Source organism: Castanea sativa, chromosome 5 (assembly GCF_040712315.1).
Source record: "Castanea sativa cultivar Marrone di Chiusa Pesio chromosome 5, ASM4071231v1".
NCBI classification, from domain to species: Eukaryota; Viridiplantae; Streptophyta; class Magnoliopsida; order Fagales; family Fagaceae; genus Castanea; species Castanea sativa.
This window is the reverse complement of record NC_134017.1, coordinates 11,914,974-11,934,578: the sequence shown is the minus strand read 5'-3', so window position 1 is coordinate 11,934,578 and position 19,605 is coordinate 11,914,974. Positions and strand designations below refer to the sequence as shown.

At 33.7% G+C, this 19,605-nt stretch overlaps 1 protein-coding gene across 1 annotated transcript; it reads left to right on the top strand.

The window, feature by feature from the left end:
* Positions 1 to 5,015: 5,015 nt before the first annotated feature.
* LOC142636322 (uncharacterized) lies at positions 5,016 to 17,651 on the top strand. The gene is made up of 12 exons (XM_075810504.1): positions 5,016 to 5,470; positions 6,631 to 6,854; positions 8,781 to 8,848; positions 9,149 to 9,220; positions 9,399 to 9,751; positions 9,900 to 9,968; positions 10,051 to 10,139; positions 10,874 to 13,075; positions 13,201 to 13,278; positions 13,417 to 13,531; positions 16,984 to 17,034; positions 17,171 to 17,651. The coding sequence occupies exons 1-12, from the start codon at positions 5,084 to 5,086 to the stop codon at positions 17,222 to 17,224; spliced, it is 3,762 nt and encodes a 1,253-aa protein (XP_075666619.1). The 5' UTR covers positions 5,016 to 5,083; the 3' UTR covers positions 17,225 to 17,651.
* Positions 17,652 to 19,605: the final 1,954 nt, after the last annotated feature.

Here is a 19,605-nt window from a genome sequence, read left to right as displayed (position 1 = left end):
AAGCCGACCCGACCCGTTTTTTTTTATCTTCGTGCTATTACGTTTCGAAATCGGATTTATGAGCAAATTACAGTCTTAAAATTTCAATTTCACTCTTAAAATTTGTGGGGTTTTGGATATTATATCCTAATATTTTAGATTTTGAGTTTTACTTCCTAAAGTTTTGGGTATTTAGGGTTTTTTTAGTATCCATCTCAAATTTATATTTTTACATTTTAAACAACATTACACACATTTTTACACACTTTTTCACCCACACGTATTTCAAAAAATTACAAAAATCCCATGTCAAACTACTCTATCAAACACCCCCTAGATTTTTACACCTTGAAGTTTCCAAGTGTTTGAATTTTACACCTCAAATTATGAAACTTCAAGGTATAAAATCCAAAAACACCCTTAAAATATAGAGAGTAAAATCTAAACACCCTTAAAATTTAAGAGATAAATCCAAATTATGAAACATTAGGGTATAAAATTCAAACACCTCAAAACTTCAAAAGATAAAATCTAAAATCCTAAGATGTAAAATCCAAACACCTCCAAACTTTAAAATAATTTGCAATCTACTATTTATATTTTGTAAAACATTCTCTTCTATTCAAAATTTAGTTTTGGAATTTAAAATATGACAAATAATTTAAGCCTATGTTAATTCACAAGATTCACAACCATAATTTCATTCAAAATTTTTAAATCTTGTGGTAATTTTTTAACTATAAGATTTAATTTGAAGTTTTAAAACTATAGAGTTCTATATTTGTTACTATTTTTTAAAACCCCATAGTTTAACGTGTTACTCTTTTTGTGACTAATGTGTTACTTTTTGAAATTAAAAGATTTAATTGTTATACCCCTAAAATAGAAGGTTTAGAATGTAATCCCTCATTTTTTTTCTCTATTAATATAAAAATCAGAATTTTTAACTTACGAGTTATGAATTTAGGTTTATAGGTGTATTTAACGAGCTTGAAAACTTGTTTAAATGACTACTATTTGTATTTTGTAAAAGTTCTTCTATTTGAAATTTATTTTAAAATATGACAAATTATTTCAATCTACGTTAAATCACAACTGTAGTTTCATTCATTTTAAATCTTGTGGTTTAATTTATTTTATTTTTTTACTATAAGATTTAATTTGAACTTTTGAAATTATAGAATTTTTTTGGGTTTTTTTTTTAACCACATAGTTTAAATTGTACTTTTTTTAAAATTATAAGATTAGTTTGTTATACTCCTAAATTATAAGGTTTAAAACGTAATTCCCCTTTATAATTTTTTTTGCATGTTCTCTATCAAGGTAAAAATCATAACTTTTAATTTATGAGGTATGAATATACTAATTTTACACCAAATTTTTTGTTTTAAATTTGCTAAAAAATTTATTTTGACATAGTTTTGGGTTATATTTGATAATAAAATAAATGAGTTTATTCATTATTAAATAAGTACCAATACGTATATTGAAATCAATATTTAAAAATGTTTGATGTTTTAAGTTTTCAACCCAATAGGTTCTGCCGATTTTTTTTTTTTAAATAACTATAAAAGCCAAACAATTTTGTTAGTTATCAACATTTCCAAACTATTTAGGAAACTAACAATTCGAGTCTTTTAGACTTGATTTCACTATAGCAATTCGAGTCCCAGATACTCGATTTCCATGATGTGCGTAGCTGAGGTGGATTGAAAAAATCCATGTGGAACTCGAGTCTCTAAGACTCAAGTTCCCTCCAGAAAAAACCCAGAACACCAGAAATCACAGAATGCAGCAACCAAAAAATAGAAATCACCAACGCAAAAACCTAGAACAACAGGAAACCAAAAAATGCAGCAACCCAGAACAACACAAAATAGCAACCCAGAAAACACAAACAAACCAACCAAAAAAGAAAAAAAAAAACCAGAGGAGAACCAACCCAAAAAAAAAAGAAAATGAATCAAGAGACAGACCAAGCCAGAAAACACAGAAAACTGACCTTTGGTGCTGAGATCAACAAACTCAAGCTACTCCAGTGCCGAGATCGTTAAACCCGTGGCGCTTCGATGTTGAGATCGTGAATTTTGGGTTTGAGTTTTTGCTCCGATTTCGAGATCGTGAATTTTGGGTTTGGGATTTTGGGAAAAGAGTTTGGATGTTTGAGGAAGGAGAAGAAGAAGAAGGAAGAACTATCTGGAGAAGAACTGTCTTGGGACGGCAAATGGAGAAAGAAAAAAAAAAAGGAGAAGAAGAACGAAGGAGGAAGATGGTGTACAGGAACTCGAGTCTTAGAGACTCGAGTTCCACGTGGATCTTTTGGTCCACCTCAAGGTTGCCAGCACACAAAAATTGAGTATCTTAAACTTGATTTGCTATAGTGAAATCGAGTCTAAAAAACTTGAATTGCTAGTTTCCTAAATAGTTTAGAAACGTTGCTAACTAACAATATTATTTGGCTTTTATAGTTATGAAAAAAAAAAAAAAAAACAGGTTCTTCCATTAGGAAGAGTATAAAACTATTGAGATTTGGAAGAACATAAAGTGAGACTCTATAAAGAGTAGTTTGGTAATTCACTTGGGGTTGGAAAATACTAGCATATGTAAGTTAATAATTTATCTATTATGTGAGCAAGAAAACGCCTTTGGCTATGTTTGGGGGTTTAGGGTTGTGAGTTTTTTATTTGTGAGTTTGTTATTTAGTAATGTGAGTTTGTTTTTTGTGTAAAGGGATTTCGTGTTTGTGTTTGTGATAGACTTAGGAGTGCTTGTGAGTAATAATTTGTAAAAACATGTTAGTTTGTTTGTGATGTTTGGTTTAGAATAAAAATGATGTCAATCAAGAAATTCTTAAATTGACAATGTTTAGAATGATTGTAATTCATATTGTTGATACTAAATTTTGGTTGGCATTATGCGTAGACAATGAACTGAAATTAGTTATTAAGTATTTATTATAATGTGTTAATTTTTTTTTATTCATTTGAAGTGCTTTTGTAAATTACATATTCAATATTAATAATCATGACTAAAAAATATGGAGAAAATAATTTTTTTTTTAAATCCATTTGAGTGAGAGAGAGATTTTCAAATATGATAATACAACTAATAGCAACATATTCAAGAATGACAGTTAGGTAAATTAAAGCCCCAATAATCCTTTTTAAAATGATCAAGCAATCCAACCCACATGAGATTGGGGCCCCGTCTTCACAAATTTCAACATTATCTATCTCCCACCCTCCCACTATATGTATGAAAATAACATTAAAATTAATATATTCACATTTATGTAAAATTGTGATCATCCTTGATAAGTTTCACCACTCAACTTCTTCAAGAAAAATTATATACCAAATTTAATATTTTTTTTACTGTTAGTTGTTGTTTGTCAATGGGATCAAGTCAACTATCCATGCAACCAAAGAAGGTCTTTAAATCACACAAAACAACCATTTTTTAACAAGGAAATGTTCTATATAGATTGTGTATCAAGCCTCTTTGTAATATTTTTTTTCCCTTTTTTGAAAAGAAACAATAGATTTTATTCCAAGAGCTCATAAGCAATAGTATGCATCAACATCAATTGTTTTTAGACAAATGAAGAATAATTACATAATAATAAAGAGAATTTATACGTGAGATTAATAGAATAGTTTTATCCTTACGTGTGATTCTCACTCCAAAATAAAAAGGTTTGTCTGTATGTTAAAAGAAAATAGCAATTGAATAATTTTTGTACGATCATCACTCTTATTAATACTAATTACAACATGTTATTTTAGCACTTGTATAGCAAGTGGCAACTATGGAAAATTGAAAATTTCTTTTATTTGTTGTGATGGACAAAAAGTGAGAACAGAAAAGAAGGGGGGAAAAATTTTCCACAATCTCACAAAAAATAATTTTCCCAATTTGGGAGGAAACAAGTTTATTCAATTCACATTATTGTATAAATTAAGTTTATTCATTTTCTATCACATTATTGTATTAATTAATATTTTAACTGTTAGAGTTATTTGAAACCAATTAGAACGATTGTTTCCATTCCAACTAAAAAAAAAAACGGTTGTTTTATTAGAATAAAGCAATCAAATACTATAAACAATGAGGCTTTTTTTTTAGTGGTAGTAGCAAAAAAAAAACTATGTTTTTAATTTTATTTTATATATATAATTTTTATTTTGAGAATCTAATTTATAAGTGGATAAATAAATTTGAATATCAACAAAAGAGTAACCTTATTTTTAGGCAATGTTTTGGTGGAAGTTTGAGTTGTTTTTTTACTGGATTGTAATTTAATTTTGTCTTTACTTAAACATAAGGATGTAAAAAAAATCCGTTTAATAGTAGTATAGAAAAAAAAAATGATATGTAAACCACCTACGACAGTTCTTTCTATAAAATAAAAAAAAACTAGAGGATTGTCATAGTCTTCGTGCATTGGGGTCTTTTACAAAACACTTCTCATGTTCGACTTCTTAGTTTTGTTGAATTAATACTTTATGATATGACTTCTCATGTTTGACTTCTTAGTTTTGTTGAATTAATACTTTATGATATAAAATGTTATTTTTGTATTATTGTATTTGCCTTTTGTTGTTCTTTTTAATAAAAGTTTTAACATAGTGGAAACATTTCCACTATAAATAGTTTTCCTTTATTTTATCTTTAAAAAAAAAACACAATATGATTATTTATTTCCAAAATATGTATATCTTTGTTAGTGCATCACTGGTTACCTACTAGTTTGTCTAATTTGAATAAAAACTTAATAGTTTTATCTTAATGCTCAAATATCACAATTGATCAACTAAATTTTGATGAAAGCCCAATCACTAAATTATAATTTAGTTATATATATATATAAAATTCTATTTATTTAATGAACCTCAAATCACAATTTACAAAAGAGAAATTAAAAAAAAAAAATTGTATACCAACATTGCTTTTGAAACAAGCCAAAAAAAAAAAAAAAAAAAACACAAATATTCCATTTTTATTTTCTCCCTCTCTTTTCTCTAGAAACTAACTTAGTTCAACCCACAGTTTCTTTCTCTCGCTCTCCCCCTACTATCTCTCACGTTCTCTCTCCATTTTTCAAATGTTCGGAGGCCAATCAAAGCTCGGCCGTGGCGCCGGCGGCGTGGGCCGAGGAGGCGGAGCCAAGCGGTCCTCTTACCCTCTACCGCCGACTCACAGACCCACCGGCGGCCCACCCAGCTCCAGCCGCCTCTCCCTCGGCGGCGGCGGCGGCCGGGGCTCTGGCTCCGCCTCCAATCACCCCCGCAGCCGCAGCGGAGCCGGGTCCTCCGCCGCCGCGCCGATGACTGAGGAGAAGTTCAGCCTCGTCTCCGGAAACAACCCTCTGGCCTTCGGCATGATCATTCGGCTCGTGCCCGACTTGGTCGAGGAGATCAGGCGCGTGGAGGCACAGGGCGGCACGGCGCGCGTCAAATTCGATGCCAATGCTAATAACGCTGCTGGGAATGTGAGTTTTTCTTGTTCAATTTTCAATTGGGTTCTGCTTTTTTTTTTTTTTTCTTGCAAAATTTGATTACTTATAGTTTTTACTTTTGAATATTTTCAATTGGGTGTTAGTCAAATTCTTCAATTTGTGATCAAATGCAAACAATTCTGCTGGGAATGTAAAATTTCTTGATGAAATTTCAACTGGGTTCTACTTCTTTTGTTGAGTTCATTTGCCAAATTTGGTTATAGCTATAACTGGCTTGTGTTTTTCTAATGAAAATTTTCTATTGGGCTTGTAATTAGATTGCTTTAATTTCCTTTGGAGTGTGAAATTTCCTTGTGGCAATCTTAGTTTCATTGGGATATCAACTGCGTCTAGCTTTTATTTATTGGATAATTTAGTTTGTGGATTTCTTGGTAAATTCTCAATTGGGTACTAGTCAAGTTCTTCAATTTGTGATCAAATGCAAATAATTCTGCTGGGAATGTAAGTTTCTTGATGAAATTTCCAACTGGGTTCTACTTCTTTTTTGTTGAGTTCAATTGCCAAATTTGGTTATGGTTATACCTGGCTTGTGTTTTTCTCTGTTAGTTTTCTATTGGGCTTTTAATTTGATTACTTAAATTTCCTTTGGAATGTGAAAATTTCTAGTGTCAATCTTAGTTTCATTCAGAATATCAACTGAGTTTAGCTTTTATTTATTTATTGGATAATTTAGTTCGTGGATTTCTTGGTAAATTTTCAATCGGGTGTTAGTCAAGTTCTATGATTAATTAAATGCATGTAATCAAATTCAACTTGTTGGTATTACCTAAATAACAAAATTTTTAATCTAATCTAAGTGTTTTTATATTGAAGAGAGTATCGGAACTCGTAATATTTACTTAAGTTTGTTTGAGGTAGAAGTTGAATGGCAATAATAGGTTCAATGTGCGTTCATATTAGAAATTGAATGGTGCACTATTTTTTTACTTAATTATTTGCATTTTTAACTATATTTTCGTGCTGATGGTTTGAATGTTTTCTATTTCCAATGTCTTCCCTAAAAAAATAGATTTTGGCATTCACTGTTGCATTGAAACTCCCTTTGATGCTCTGTGCCTCTGCTTGCAGCTACTCTTTTAAGATGGGTTTGATATTTAACAATATTAGTTTTAAATTGTCTATCCGTGGATTAGGTTATTGATGTGGGTGGGAAGCAGTTTAGATTTACATGGTCACGGGACGGAGACCTCTGTGACATATATGAGGAGCGCCGAAGTGGTGAAGATGGAAACGGTTTGCTTGTTGAATCTGGGTGTGCCTGGCGAAAGCTGAATGTGCAACGTGTCTTGGATGAATCAACTAAGAACCATGTTAAGAAGATGTCAGAGGAAGCAGAACGCAAGCTTAAATCACGCAAGTATGTTTTCTGATTATATTAAAGAATGTTTCTTTAATTCTGGGTTCATTATTTGCCTTAGGCTTGTTCTTCAACTTTAAATTGCAATTTTCCTTTGTGTATGTTTTGTTAATTTTTTCCTGTCTCTGTAGTCTTTACTGCATAAACTTTTCTTTGTAACTATCCACATTCCGCCAATGAGATCTATCTCAACTAGCACCTTCTTCCCTTATAAGTGCAAGAAAGAGGGTGAGGTCGTTGGTTCAAGACCCATTGAGTGCATGTGTAACTTAAAAGGCGGTGTCTAGTGCTCAAAACTCCCACTTTTGCGGGTGTAACTTACCAATCAAAAAAAAAAAACTATACACATACCATATATGGATTAGATATAGTGAGTGTGTGCATGCGGTGTACCTGCTATGGATTTACTCCACTTGACTGTTATTATAGATGATGATTAATTTGATTTATAGTTTTTTTTCCCCAAGTTGAAAGTATCTAGTCACATTAGACTGCACTGAGGTGCAGGACATGTGCCAGTAATTTTCCTGCATGCACTTTTAATTTAACCTGATTTTTCTTCAACATCTTTCTTATATTTTTAGATGTTCTCAATTATAAATCTTGAGCTTCTTTTTTTTTTTCCCCCCTTTTTTCTTCTGGGATGATCTCATTGTAGACTACTTGTGTAGTGGGTTAGGCTAAGGTTTTGCTTCTTTTAATAGATCTCAAATTATCACTTATATATATTATTCCCAAGAAACCTGTTTATACAATTTTGTTTTTCAGTATTAGTTTTTGTATTTAAAACAGTTTGACATCAGAGACCGCAACAATTTATAGTTAACTAATTGAGATGTAACTGATGAGTTGATTAATTCTTACAAATAGTGAAGACCTATGTAGGTTTTGTTCACTTCTGTCTAGAGGCCTGCATTCATGTCCACTAAAGTGGCGAATGGGTGGGGGTGAAACATGGTATGTCCTAGTCTAGGTTTAAAAACAAAATTAAAATTTAAATAATTTAAACCTTTAAAGCTGGATATTATTTTGATCACAGTGTTGTTAAATGCAAGCATTAAGCGCGCTTAAGCTCAAAGCTTGAAGCCCCTAGGATCCAGCTTTTTGCCTCAAAAGCTAGGTTCATTCAAAGAAGGGTGCTTTAGGCGCGCTTTTTGGAGCTTTTTTATATTTCTCAAAAAAATAAACCAAAACTGAAATTTTTTTTTTTTGATAAGTAAAAACCAAAACTGAATTAAAACTAAAGGATCTTGACATTATTGATATAAACCACTCATTTTCCATGTATTTAGTGTAACTTACTTATCAAAAAGTAATATAATTTGAGTATAACTTGTCCTAAAACCCAACCCACAACCTCCCAGTTCTTCTCTATTTTTATTTTTTCTCCTTGAAACCTTTTTAACCCACCTAGCTCCTTGGTATCAATTACTATGTTGCAATGTCCTCATATTCTTAGCTCATTCGTGAAAAAAAAGAAAACGTATGATATAATATATGTGGTAGATTATAACTACCTTGTGGAAGATTATTTATTTTCAGTGGGTGGTTTAGATATTTTATTATAAAAAATTGACAGCAAATTCCCTTGGTTCAGCTACTTTGATAGATTCTCCCTAGTAAATGCTTGGGCATCTTTTTTTTGGGGGGGGGGGGGGATAAGTAAAAGTAAGTGCTTGGACTTCTTTTACAATGTGCTCAACAGTTAAAGCTAGCTTTAGTCTTGTCCAGCTAGTTACCTGTTAGTTGCAAATATTTGGTGGTAATTGAATCCTTTTATATCTACAAATACATTTCAGATTTTAGTATCATGACTTCTGTTGGAAGGTTGCATGGCAGTTCTACCATTAAATGATGTTTTGAGCTGATTGGTTTGTATATTGCTCCTATGTGGTTTAATACTGTTCCTTTTCCTCTTAACAACAGAGCCATTGTCTTAGAACATGGGAACCCATCTATGAAGAGTCAATTAAAGGCCTTAGCTGCTGTTGAGGGTAAGTTCTTTATTCAGATTTTCATTTAGACATCACTACAGCAGCATTGCCTTAGACTACATTATCTCTCTCTCTCTCTCTCTCTCTTCCTGACAGCATATTATTCATCTATGCTTTCTTTCTCTGTGCACTGTTTATTTTATCTTTCAGCATTTATTATGGTATAATTCTGTATATATCACTATTTAACTTAATTGCTTCTGATTCATATTCTGCCAAGTATTTCTTGTGTAACCAATTTAGGCTTAATGCTACTTGGATTCTGATCTATCTGAGGTGTCAAATATTCTGTGTTACCAGCTAATCCATGGAAGCATTTCAAACAAAAGAAAGAACCTCCATTTAAAAAGCGCAAAGTTGAACCACCTCAAGGTAATCAAAGCCATCTAGAGATGGTATTTTTGTAATATCTCAGTGTTCTACATAATTTATCTACCTGCTTTATATGCAAAAGTTTAAATATACAAGGCATTCATTTTCTACTTTATTTATTTTCTCTTCGGTACCTTTTTTTTTTTTTTACAACTATAATGTTTTGCACCATTTGCAGCTAGTGTTCCCCCTAAATCTGTCCATAAATCTGGATTATCCTCAACAGCCACTGCAAAGGGCAGACACTCATCTTCTCCTCGTCCATCTCCACCGGAGCAATCTGTTCTTCCTGTGTCTCCCTTGGGGAATGTGAATATGCCTAAGCATCAAGCTGTAGAAGACCTTTTGCCCAATAAGGTGATGAATAAAGAGAATGCTGCTGATAGCTCTGAGAAAGAAATCCCGACCAGGACTACTAGTGCTGTACAGGAAACATCAGGACGCAAAAGAAATGTTGGAGCTAAACCAGTGGATTTGCAAAGCATGTTGATTACTTTGCTCATGGAGAATCCAAAGGGGATGAGCTTCAAGGTAGGCATATGGATATGAGTTTGTATAAGTTTCTTGGTTTTTAACCAATTACTTTCACCAACTTATGATTTGATTCGCTATTTCTCTCTCTCTCTCTCTCTCTCTCTCTCTCTCTCTCTCTCTCTCTCTCTATCTCTCTTGTTTGTAGGCCTTGGAGAAAGCTATTGGAGATACAATTCCCAACTCTGTTAAGAAGATTGAACCCATTATAAAAAAAGTAAGTGATGGAAATCCATGATGGTTTTTGAATTGAGAACATTAAGTGATCTTATGTTTTCTAATTTTTTGTTGAACATCAGATTGCCACTTTTCAAGCTCCAGGAAGATATTTCTTGAAACCCGGAGTGGATCTGGAAAACATCAAAAAACCATTGTCTGAAAGTGGAAGGTACTTGTTGTTTCCTGATGATGATACTGGATTTACTGGTCACTTTAGTGGCGAAGTTGTTTCGCAGTTTTTCTTAAGTCTGTACATCAGAAAATAAATGATATTAAACAGGATGTACAACAGAAGTACCTAGTAGCACTGAGCATATCATGCATTACTAATGGCTGAGAAATTGCATTGGCTGGAGGAGGCATGGATTGTATTTACAAGACACAAATGAACTAAAGTAAAGTGAATGATCCTTGGATTGTAAATGTTTCCTTTAAAGCAGCATAATTTTATCAGATTTGCTTTATCCCTTCTAGCATTGCATTTTTAGGTCATATACGGTGACCCATGCTTCTTTTATGTCACTTTTATGACAGACTCATTTATTCAAATGTTGATTATTAAAGTTTTATGAGTCTTATGCAAATTCTTTGATATGAAATAGTACTTCAGTTTTTATTACAAATTCAACTCAGCAAGGTCTTAATTAGATTGCATCAAGAATATATGCTCTTCAATTGATTTTTGATACTTATACCTTCTAGTAATAGGAGCCATTAATATTATTTTGTTTTATGCTCTACTTTCGGGGACTTCATGTTTCTAAAAGTTTATTATAAATGATGATTGCTCTCCGACAGAAAGCTTGATAAGAGGTCAAATAGAGAACATTTTGTCCACTCCCTTTTAAATAAATGACTTTCTTGTGTTCCTGCATGTGGTTTAATGCACTAGAATTTTTCCAGTTCTCCAGAGGACAACCGTCAGCTGACACCTGCTGCTGATGACAAACATGGTCAGATACCTGCTGCAGAACATGGTTTTGAAGAGAAAGTCCCTACTGATGAATTGGAGGAACCAACTAACTTGAACTCTAAACTTGGAGAAGAATCAAATGCATTAGAAAAAATTGATATCCAACAGCATTCACCTGATCTGTTTCGTGAAAAAAAGAGCTCTGATAATAGTGAAGGGCAGGCAGGCAGCTCCAGTGATAGTGGAAGTGACAGTGATAGTGAAAGCGACAGCAGTGATAGTGCAAGTGACAGTGGAAGTCATAGTAGAAGCAGAAGCAGAAGTAGAAGCCCAGTGGGAAGTGGGAGTGGAAGTAGCAGTGACAGTGAAAGTGATGCATCTTCCAACAGCAAGGAAGCTTCTGATGTGGATGTGGATATAATGACAAGTGATGATGACAAAGAACCCCAGCGTAAAGTGCAACCCTCTGAACCTGGGCTCTCTTCGCCCAATCCGTGGATAGCTCCTGATGGCAAGCCTATGCAGAGTGGGATTGGTGAGAAGCAAGATGGTGGAGGATCTGATGCAGTTGAGATTGAAAAAGACTCTCCTGATGATGAACGGGAAACTGAAATAGCTGTAGTTACTAGCTTGGTTCCTGACAAAGAGAGCAAAAACCGTGTAGAAGAAACCAAACCTTTTTCACCTGTTCAAGATGATCTCCTAGAGCGGCAACATTATATAGGAAGTTTGTTTGATGAAAGGGAAAATACAGTTAACGACAGCCTCAGACATGAACAGTCTGACAGCTCTGAGAGGATATTTAAAGGAAAATCCAGAAAGAGTTCTGATGTGAAGAAAGATGAGAAATTCGACCGCTCAAAACGGATAAAAACAGATGCTCAACCTCCTATGTCTGGGGTTTGGAATAATCAATTCGCAGAGGGCTCTCACAATTTGTCCCCTGATAGACTTGGTGGAAACCCTTCAAAGGGCCCTACCATTCAAACAAATAGAACTGATAGGGATGGTAATATTGATATTGGCTTACAAAAGGGATACAACCAGGCATTTCCTGGAAAATCCAGTTCAGAAATCCAGCAATCTGGTCGAAGGTCCTTTGATCAAAGCACAAGGGCAAAGGCTCCTGATGCAGTAGATAGACATGACAAACGTGCTGAGAGCTTGGGACGTGGCCGTAAATACTCTGAAAAGAACTCTCATGCACATGAAAGTTTTTCCTTGCAAAAGGATAAATTTAACAGAGATACTCAGAATGAAGATGGTTATGCCAATGAGAAAAAGGGTTCAAAAAATTTGAAGGAAGTTGGTGCTGGTGGCAAACAATCAGTGCTATTTGACTCACGTCACAGGAAGCACGGCGAAGTTGGTAAGTCCAAGGAAGGTGGACAGGTTTTAAGTCACCTCATTGGATCTTCACCAAAGGATAACGTCAGGGCTGGAGTGGAAGTATCCCCTGTGGTTAATGGCAAAGGCAGTATGCTTCAAAGAGAGCTTTCAGACTTGGAGTTGGGTGAACTCCGTGAGCCCTTGCCTGAGGAAACACCAGTTAAAAAGCAATTTGAAAAAAGTTTATTCAAACAGTCTGAGAACAAACTATGCTCTTCAGATAACTGGAATTCAGATTCAATTAAAGGAAAACCTGTTGGAAAGACAACTTTAGAACCAGGAAGGCCATCCCCGCCAAACCTAAATGCTGGGCTCCATAGCAATCTAGAGGGTTCAAATAAAAAGAGGAATGTAGAAGATCATGCTGAAGATCTAACAAGGTCTCACCACAGGGTTGTGCAATCTCATCCACAATACCTTTCAAAAGTTGATCATGCTGAAGATGGGCCCCAGTATAACAAATTGGCAGATGGGAGTAATAAATCTAGACAGAATGAGGGTAACATTAGCCAAGGGATTGGTCTGGAAGGCTATAGTGAAAGCAATAAGAAAGCACCTGTAAGTGCTCTCCAACAGCATGACACTAAACAAGGACTAGTTTCTCATTCCATAAAAGAAACAAAAAAACAAACATCAAATACATTAGTAGAGTTGAATGATGGAAGAAAGGATTCAATTTGGGCTGAGGGAAATAATAGTGATCGGAAGAGGAGGGATTCTTCTTCAGATGAAAATAGTTGTTCTTATTCCAAGTATGAAAAGGATGAGCCAGAGCTGAAGGGACCAATAAAAGATCTCTCTCAGTAAGCGAACATTAGAATTTTTTGTTGATAAATGCCACCTATCTATTTAGGATTGTTTGTTGTAGTCTTCTTACCTGATTTTCTGGAAACTGATCCAAATTATATGCTTTTTTGTTCTATATTAGGCATAAAGAATATGTGCAGGAGTATCGTGATAAGTATGATAGTTATTGTTCCTTGAACAAGATTCTTGAGAGTTACAGGTAGAGAGTCCTTTTACTTTTGTTTAAAGGTGTTACTGCTCTTTATTTATTCTTATTTGTTTGACAAATTGCTTATATGTGCTTGTCATTTTGAAAAACTGTGTCACTTAAAAACAACATAATACCTATTATATGTAGGAATGAGTTCCAAAAACTGGGAAAGGACCTTGAATTTGCTAAAGGAAGGGGGGATAAGGAGAGATATTACGACATCTTGGGGCAGTTGAAGGAATCATATCAGCTATGTGGAACGGTATGCTTTGTTTTAGTTTCTTTGTGGTTTATATTACTTTACAATATGTATTTAATGCTCGAAGGATTAGCCAAACCCATTGAAAATATTGATCCAACTGTCCGATCACACTTTCTGAGGCTAGAATCTGTATTTTTGCGGTTATTGTATGAGTGGTCTACTAGTTTGGCAGTGTTCATTTCCCTTCCTGCATAGACTTTCATTATTTCAATTTTAGATTGTAATTCTTTTGAGGAATTCTATGTATACAATGATGGAATTCTATGTATACAATGATGAATAGATTTCCCCTTCTTCTAATATTTCCATTACTTATAAAAATAAATTATCTTTTCCAGAATGCCCTTTGCCTAAGCCAGTTTATAAACCTTTTTACTTTGGCTTCGTTGCTGTGAAAAGTTCAAGTACTACATAATACAACAATAACTCAAGGCATCCAACTAATGTTGCATGCAATCTTTGTTTTTAACAGCTTAGAAATTTAGGCATCCTGCATATGAGATTATTCTAGTACATTGCTTTACCAGATCCAAGTTTCTTTTACTCCATTGGTTCATCTACGTCTTAGTACTTGAAACTGTATGTAAAGCATCTGTCTGTCCTGAACTTAAGCAAGAAAATTATCTTTTTTTAAATGGCCACTTATTAAATAATATTCCATGTCCTATAATAAATGAAAATTTGCAAAATTTCATGTGTTAGTGAAACAAGATAGACATAGCAATCCTCGGAAAATGCTTTTAGTGTTGAACATCTTAACCATGTCATCAGACAATCTCTGTTGAGATGTTTTGTATGTTTGGCTGATAACTTTGGGTTGTATTCCCTCTTGCAATTTTGTAGAGTTCATAGAGCCAATAAGCTCTAGCTCTAGTGGTACCTCCACTCCTTATAAGTTCCAGGTGGAGAGTGAGGTCATGGGTCCAAGACCCATTAGATACATGTAACTTACCAATCACCATAAAAAATATAGAGTTCATAGATTGTTTGAACTTGAGATTGTAATTCTTAAGGTGCAGTTGGTACATGTGCTGTATTCGAATTGTTGCCTTTTTTTTTTCTTTATAAGTGAAGTGTTGCCTCTTTTCTCTAATAAAAATTATTTTGCTTACATAAAAAGATTCGACTATACATACTGTGAGTCACATGGAAGTTTCAACTGAGCACTATATGTTACTCCCTTTGTCTTATATTCAATGAAATTCTGTAACATGGTATGCATTTTAATGAAGCAAAATAAATTTAATATGTTTTGTAAATTACTCACAATCAAGTGATAGATGCAAGCATGGTTGAGTGGTTTACACTATTAACTGAATGATTGTTCCTCTCCCCCATATTGCCCACAGTAAGCATAAACAAGCTATATTCCAAACAAAGGAGCTCTAATGTTTACCAAACCAGAGGCTTCACCCGCTGTACCCCAAACATAGTAAGAACAAAATACCAGAACTCCCAGGCCACTTCAAAATGGTTGAACAAATGGTCCTTAATTTTGCCATTGTACTTCTACATGCAACTCAAATCTACAAAAACAACTCCACTTTTAATAAGATTATTACCCATTAAAAATTTCCCCATCCACACAAAGAAAGCAACGATTTTTGAAAATTTTGTGCACTAGATACTCTTCCAAGGAAAGCTCATACAATAGAGGCTGGCAGAAAGAGTAAACATTGCTTTTGCAATAAATGTTCAAACTCCACCTTAACCAGTTAGAGCCAGCATTTTGGACTACAACATGTCAAAAAGCGAGAGGTAAGACTTCAATTCCTAATCATCTCTCACAAATATTCCATAATTGATTCACCCCTTCATTTAGAGGTCCCAAGCAAGATTGCATTTATGGCTTTTTATCCATTGCAATTGAATATAAGTTTGGATACTTTTTTTTTGGTAAGAAAGGAAATGCATTAAACTAAGAAAAGGAAACAGTTACATCAGTTGCAGGACAAAGCCTGAAGTGATAATGGCCATACAAATCCGAGAGAAAAACATCCAAAAGATTAGGGGGAGGGGAACTAAAATAAACAAAATTAGAAGGGAGGCTGGTTCCAAGCCTAGCAAGAGCATTTGCACAACGGTTAGCTTCCCTATAGCAGTGCATCACCTTGACTTGAGGAACTTGGGAAAGAAGGTGCCTGCAATCAGCCACAAGAGAGGAGTTAACCGCATTAGAACTTCCAGCGTAGTTCATTAAATCAGCCACCACTCTAGCATCAATCTCAACTTCTAAGGCATTAATATTCAAGTTAATACACGTAGTTAGACCATCCCTAAGGGCCCAAAGCTCTGCTAGAAAACTAGTTGTTGTACCTATGTTTCTAGAAAAAACTTGAATCCAAGCTCCTGCTGCATTTTGAATGATACCTCCACCCACGGCTGCACCTGGATTACCAATGCAAGACCCATCAGTATTGAGTTTAAACCAGCCTCTAAGTGGTTTTTCCCAGCGAATACACTTCTCCACCCGCGGCCTACAAACCACACATATTTGAGCACAGAAAACATATTAGTCTAACCTCAACTTGAGTATAAGTTTGCAATTCAATGGATACTGCTCGCACCATATGTCATTTACCTTAATCCAACTCTTCTACAGTCCCCAATAACATAGGTCATGTAGCCTGCAAATCTAAGGGGCCTCAGTTATTAAAATCATAAACAAGAATGTGAGTGCTGTGGAGCAAAATATTGGAACCTTAGATGAGAATTGTACAGGTTGCTTGGATGGCAACATGGCCACACAACCTGACCTAATTAAACACAGCACACAGGCAAAACCCTGAAAATTAGTCTAACCTCAACTTAAAAAAAATTAGCATGGGCTGTGCTTGCGTTTAAGCAGCTCAGGCTGAAGGTTTGGCTTTAATTAAGAAGCAAGCCAATGGTGTTATTGCTCGAGTTAATCCTGAGTTGACCTCAAATCCAACCGAAATTGTTTGAGTTGCTGCTTGAAGGTTCTCTCCTATTTTGTAAGGATTATGGTGAGATGACTAGTGATAAAAGTAGGAAAGAAGCGATAATAAATTAGCACACAAGCTGGAGATTAATCTGGTGATTTGATGAGCCTTGATATGGTAATGTTAGTGATGGTGGGGAGCAGATCTCTGAATCATGTTATTTATCATCATAAAGTTACTATTTTTCTTGAATACTTACAGTATGCCATTGCCAAGTCTTCTCTTTGTCTAAAATATTTTGATTTTTCTTAATTTTAAAAAAACACAAAAAATGTCAATTATCATTGACATACTTGGAATAGTGAGGTTAATTGTCTAGGAGTTTGTACTTACATAAAAATAAAAATAAAAAGTCTAGGAGTGTGTAGTTTGTGTGACATGTTTGAGGATTTGTAAACATCTCATCCAGTTGTTAAGTGCTTGATATCAGAATATCTAGGAGTTTCTATTTACTAAAATTTTCTTGCTGAACCTGTTTTGAACTTGCAGAGACATAAGAGGCTGAAAAAAATATTTGTGGTCCTTCATGAAGAGTTGAAGGTGATTCTTGCAAAATGCTTTCAAATTTCATTTATTTCTGTCCTCTCTCTCTCTCTCTCTCATTAATTTTGTTTTTATAAATCTCTTGTTAAAAAAAAAAAAACCCCTCTTGTATGACTATTTATGCATATTGCAGCACCTTAAACAAAGGATTAAAGACTTTGCACTCTCATATGCCAAAGAAGATTGAGAACAAAAATCCAATGCACCCTTTTATACAAAAAGGTGGAGCCTCTTCCTTCAGGACTTGAAAGTTACATTCGAGATGGTTAAGGAAGAACACCAGAAAGCAAGTTCTGCTTTTAACTTTCTTTCATGACCTTGAATTTCAAGGAAGATCATCAGATGCAAAATTGCTACAAAAGTGGAGCTTCGGTAGGCCGGATATCCATTGCCTTGGTTGACCCTTAACCCATGTAACTATACACTACTGCCCTTTGTATAATGTATATTCATTCCTCTTGTACTCAGGTCTGGCATTTTGTTTTTCTTTAGCCTGACCTCGTCTTGTCATTTGAGTTATTAAGTCAGCTTATAGATTTTGGAATTCTTTACCCACCTTTGTGGGTGTTTGTATATTTTGATTATCATCATCTAATAAAGTTCTTCAATTTTTTTCAGCGGAAAGAAAGGAAAATGCTACCCTAACATTTCCTTCTCGCATAATAACGTGACAAAGGGTGAGGCTGTGGATTCAATACCTATGAAGTGCTTGTGTAATCTACTAAAAAAGTTAAATGTTTGTTGCTCAATGAAATGTGAATATCACCTCTTGCATCTAATAGGATTAGATTAATGTAATTTTATTAATTTACTATCCAACTTAAAAATAAAAAATAAAAATTAGGAAACTAAATGACACAATGTGGGATTTTAATACAGGTAAAAAACTTAGGTATAGTTATTTAAGTAATATATCTTAGGTTTTTCGTGTAATTTAAATAGGGTTTGGTTTACCTATAGTATTTTTTTAATTGAATATGTCATTTTGTTTTAAATATATAATAGCAAGTGGTAGTGAGTTTTAATTTTCACATTTTATTTAGTTAGTGAGTGATGTGGCAGTCTCTTATTAAAACAAAAGGAAATTTCAATTAAAAAAATGCTAAAGATAAGTTAAACTCATTTAAATATATGATTGTATTGACCAATGAAATACATATACAATAAATATAAAATCATGTGTTGGAATTGGAAATTAATTAGGAAACACAAGGTACTACAATTAAGGAAGTCTCTCATTTTATACTCTTTTTTCTGTCTCCATCCGAAGTCCAAACAACTAGAAGAAATGTGGTTATGGCGCAGGGGTAAATATTGGGTACTCTCGGAGTACCATAAATGCGTACTGCTTCCTCTTAGATAACTGTAAGTCCCACTAATTAAATTTATGGTGAGACTCACAATTCATGTGAGAGAGGGAAGTACACACATATGATATTCCCGGAGTATATAATAATTTTCCATGATGCGGGGTTCAATATTGAACAATTGACAATCAATCTCGGTTAAATCAATATGGATTATGGGGCATCTAGTTACTCATATAGATCCTAAAGAGAATATCCTCTATTATGGTTGTGTAAACTGTAAAATAAGCTATTGGGGTCAACTTGAATTTGTTCTTTTCTGTGCACTAGGAGGTGGTGTAACTATTAAGTGGTTATAATTAAATAAACCTAATTATTATCCAATCCATAATCACCAAATAAACTAATTAGTAATTATTGTACCCGAAAGTTTTGGAAAAATTATTTATGTATAATATATATATTTATATGTTTATGAATAAAAATCAATAGCATCTTTATCATCATTAGATAAAAAAATTATGTTGGAATTCTCTAAATGATTGAATAATATCCTATAAATTAATAGATGTATAAAAATAGTACTTGATGAGACTTATAATAGAGGTTACTTTGAGCTTGCCGTTTCCGTACTTGGTGAACCTTTGGGTATTGTGGTCAACCAAAAACTTTACTAGGGAGAAATGATTTTGAGTGTGTTCATGTATATTTTATGATAATTGCTTTTTTATTATTATTAGATTAAGCTATCATTTGATGTTTGGTATACGCATGATTTGAACTTAAATTCTTTACTTGATGAAACAATATTTTATTAGTTGAGCTAATTAAAGCTCATGAGTCATGACATGATATATTTAATACGACAAATAAAAAGTCAAATAAAATCATTTATATCAAAAGACTATATATAATTTAATTATAATTTATTCAGTATTAAGTTTCTTTAATTTAATAAAATTTCATCAAGGCAATATCTACTTGGTTTCAACTAAAATGCAAATTTTATTTTTTTCCTAGTTTTTTGAAAATTAAAATATTGACGTAATGAAGCCTAATCTAACAAATGAGAAAGAAAACTAATAATTCTATTTATTATTAGGACAAAACTTGCCTCCAAACATGTTTGAAGTCTTAGGATAGCTCCAACTACCAATAAGAAAATGATATTTGTCATTATTTTGTGCAATGCACCTGACTTGCCTAAAACAATAAACTAAGTGAGTCACTTGCATTGCATATGATAAGACACATGTCATTT

Bases quoted from the DNA above. Each gene is read 5' to 3' on its own strand.
- LOC142636322 (XM_075810504.1), top strand. From the start codon at position 5,084: ATGTTCGGAGGCCAATCAAAGCTCGGCCGTGGCGCCGGCGGCGTGGGC. The intron at 10,140-10,873 runs GTACTTGTTGTT...GAATTTTTCCAG, and splicing joins CCATTGTCTGAAAGTGGAAG to TTCTCCAGAGGACAACCGTC. The intron at 13,076-13,200 runs GTAAGCGAACAT...GTTCTATATTAG, and splicing joins CCAATAAAAGATCTCTCTCA to GCATAAAGAATATGTGCAGG.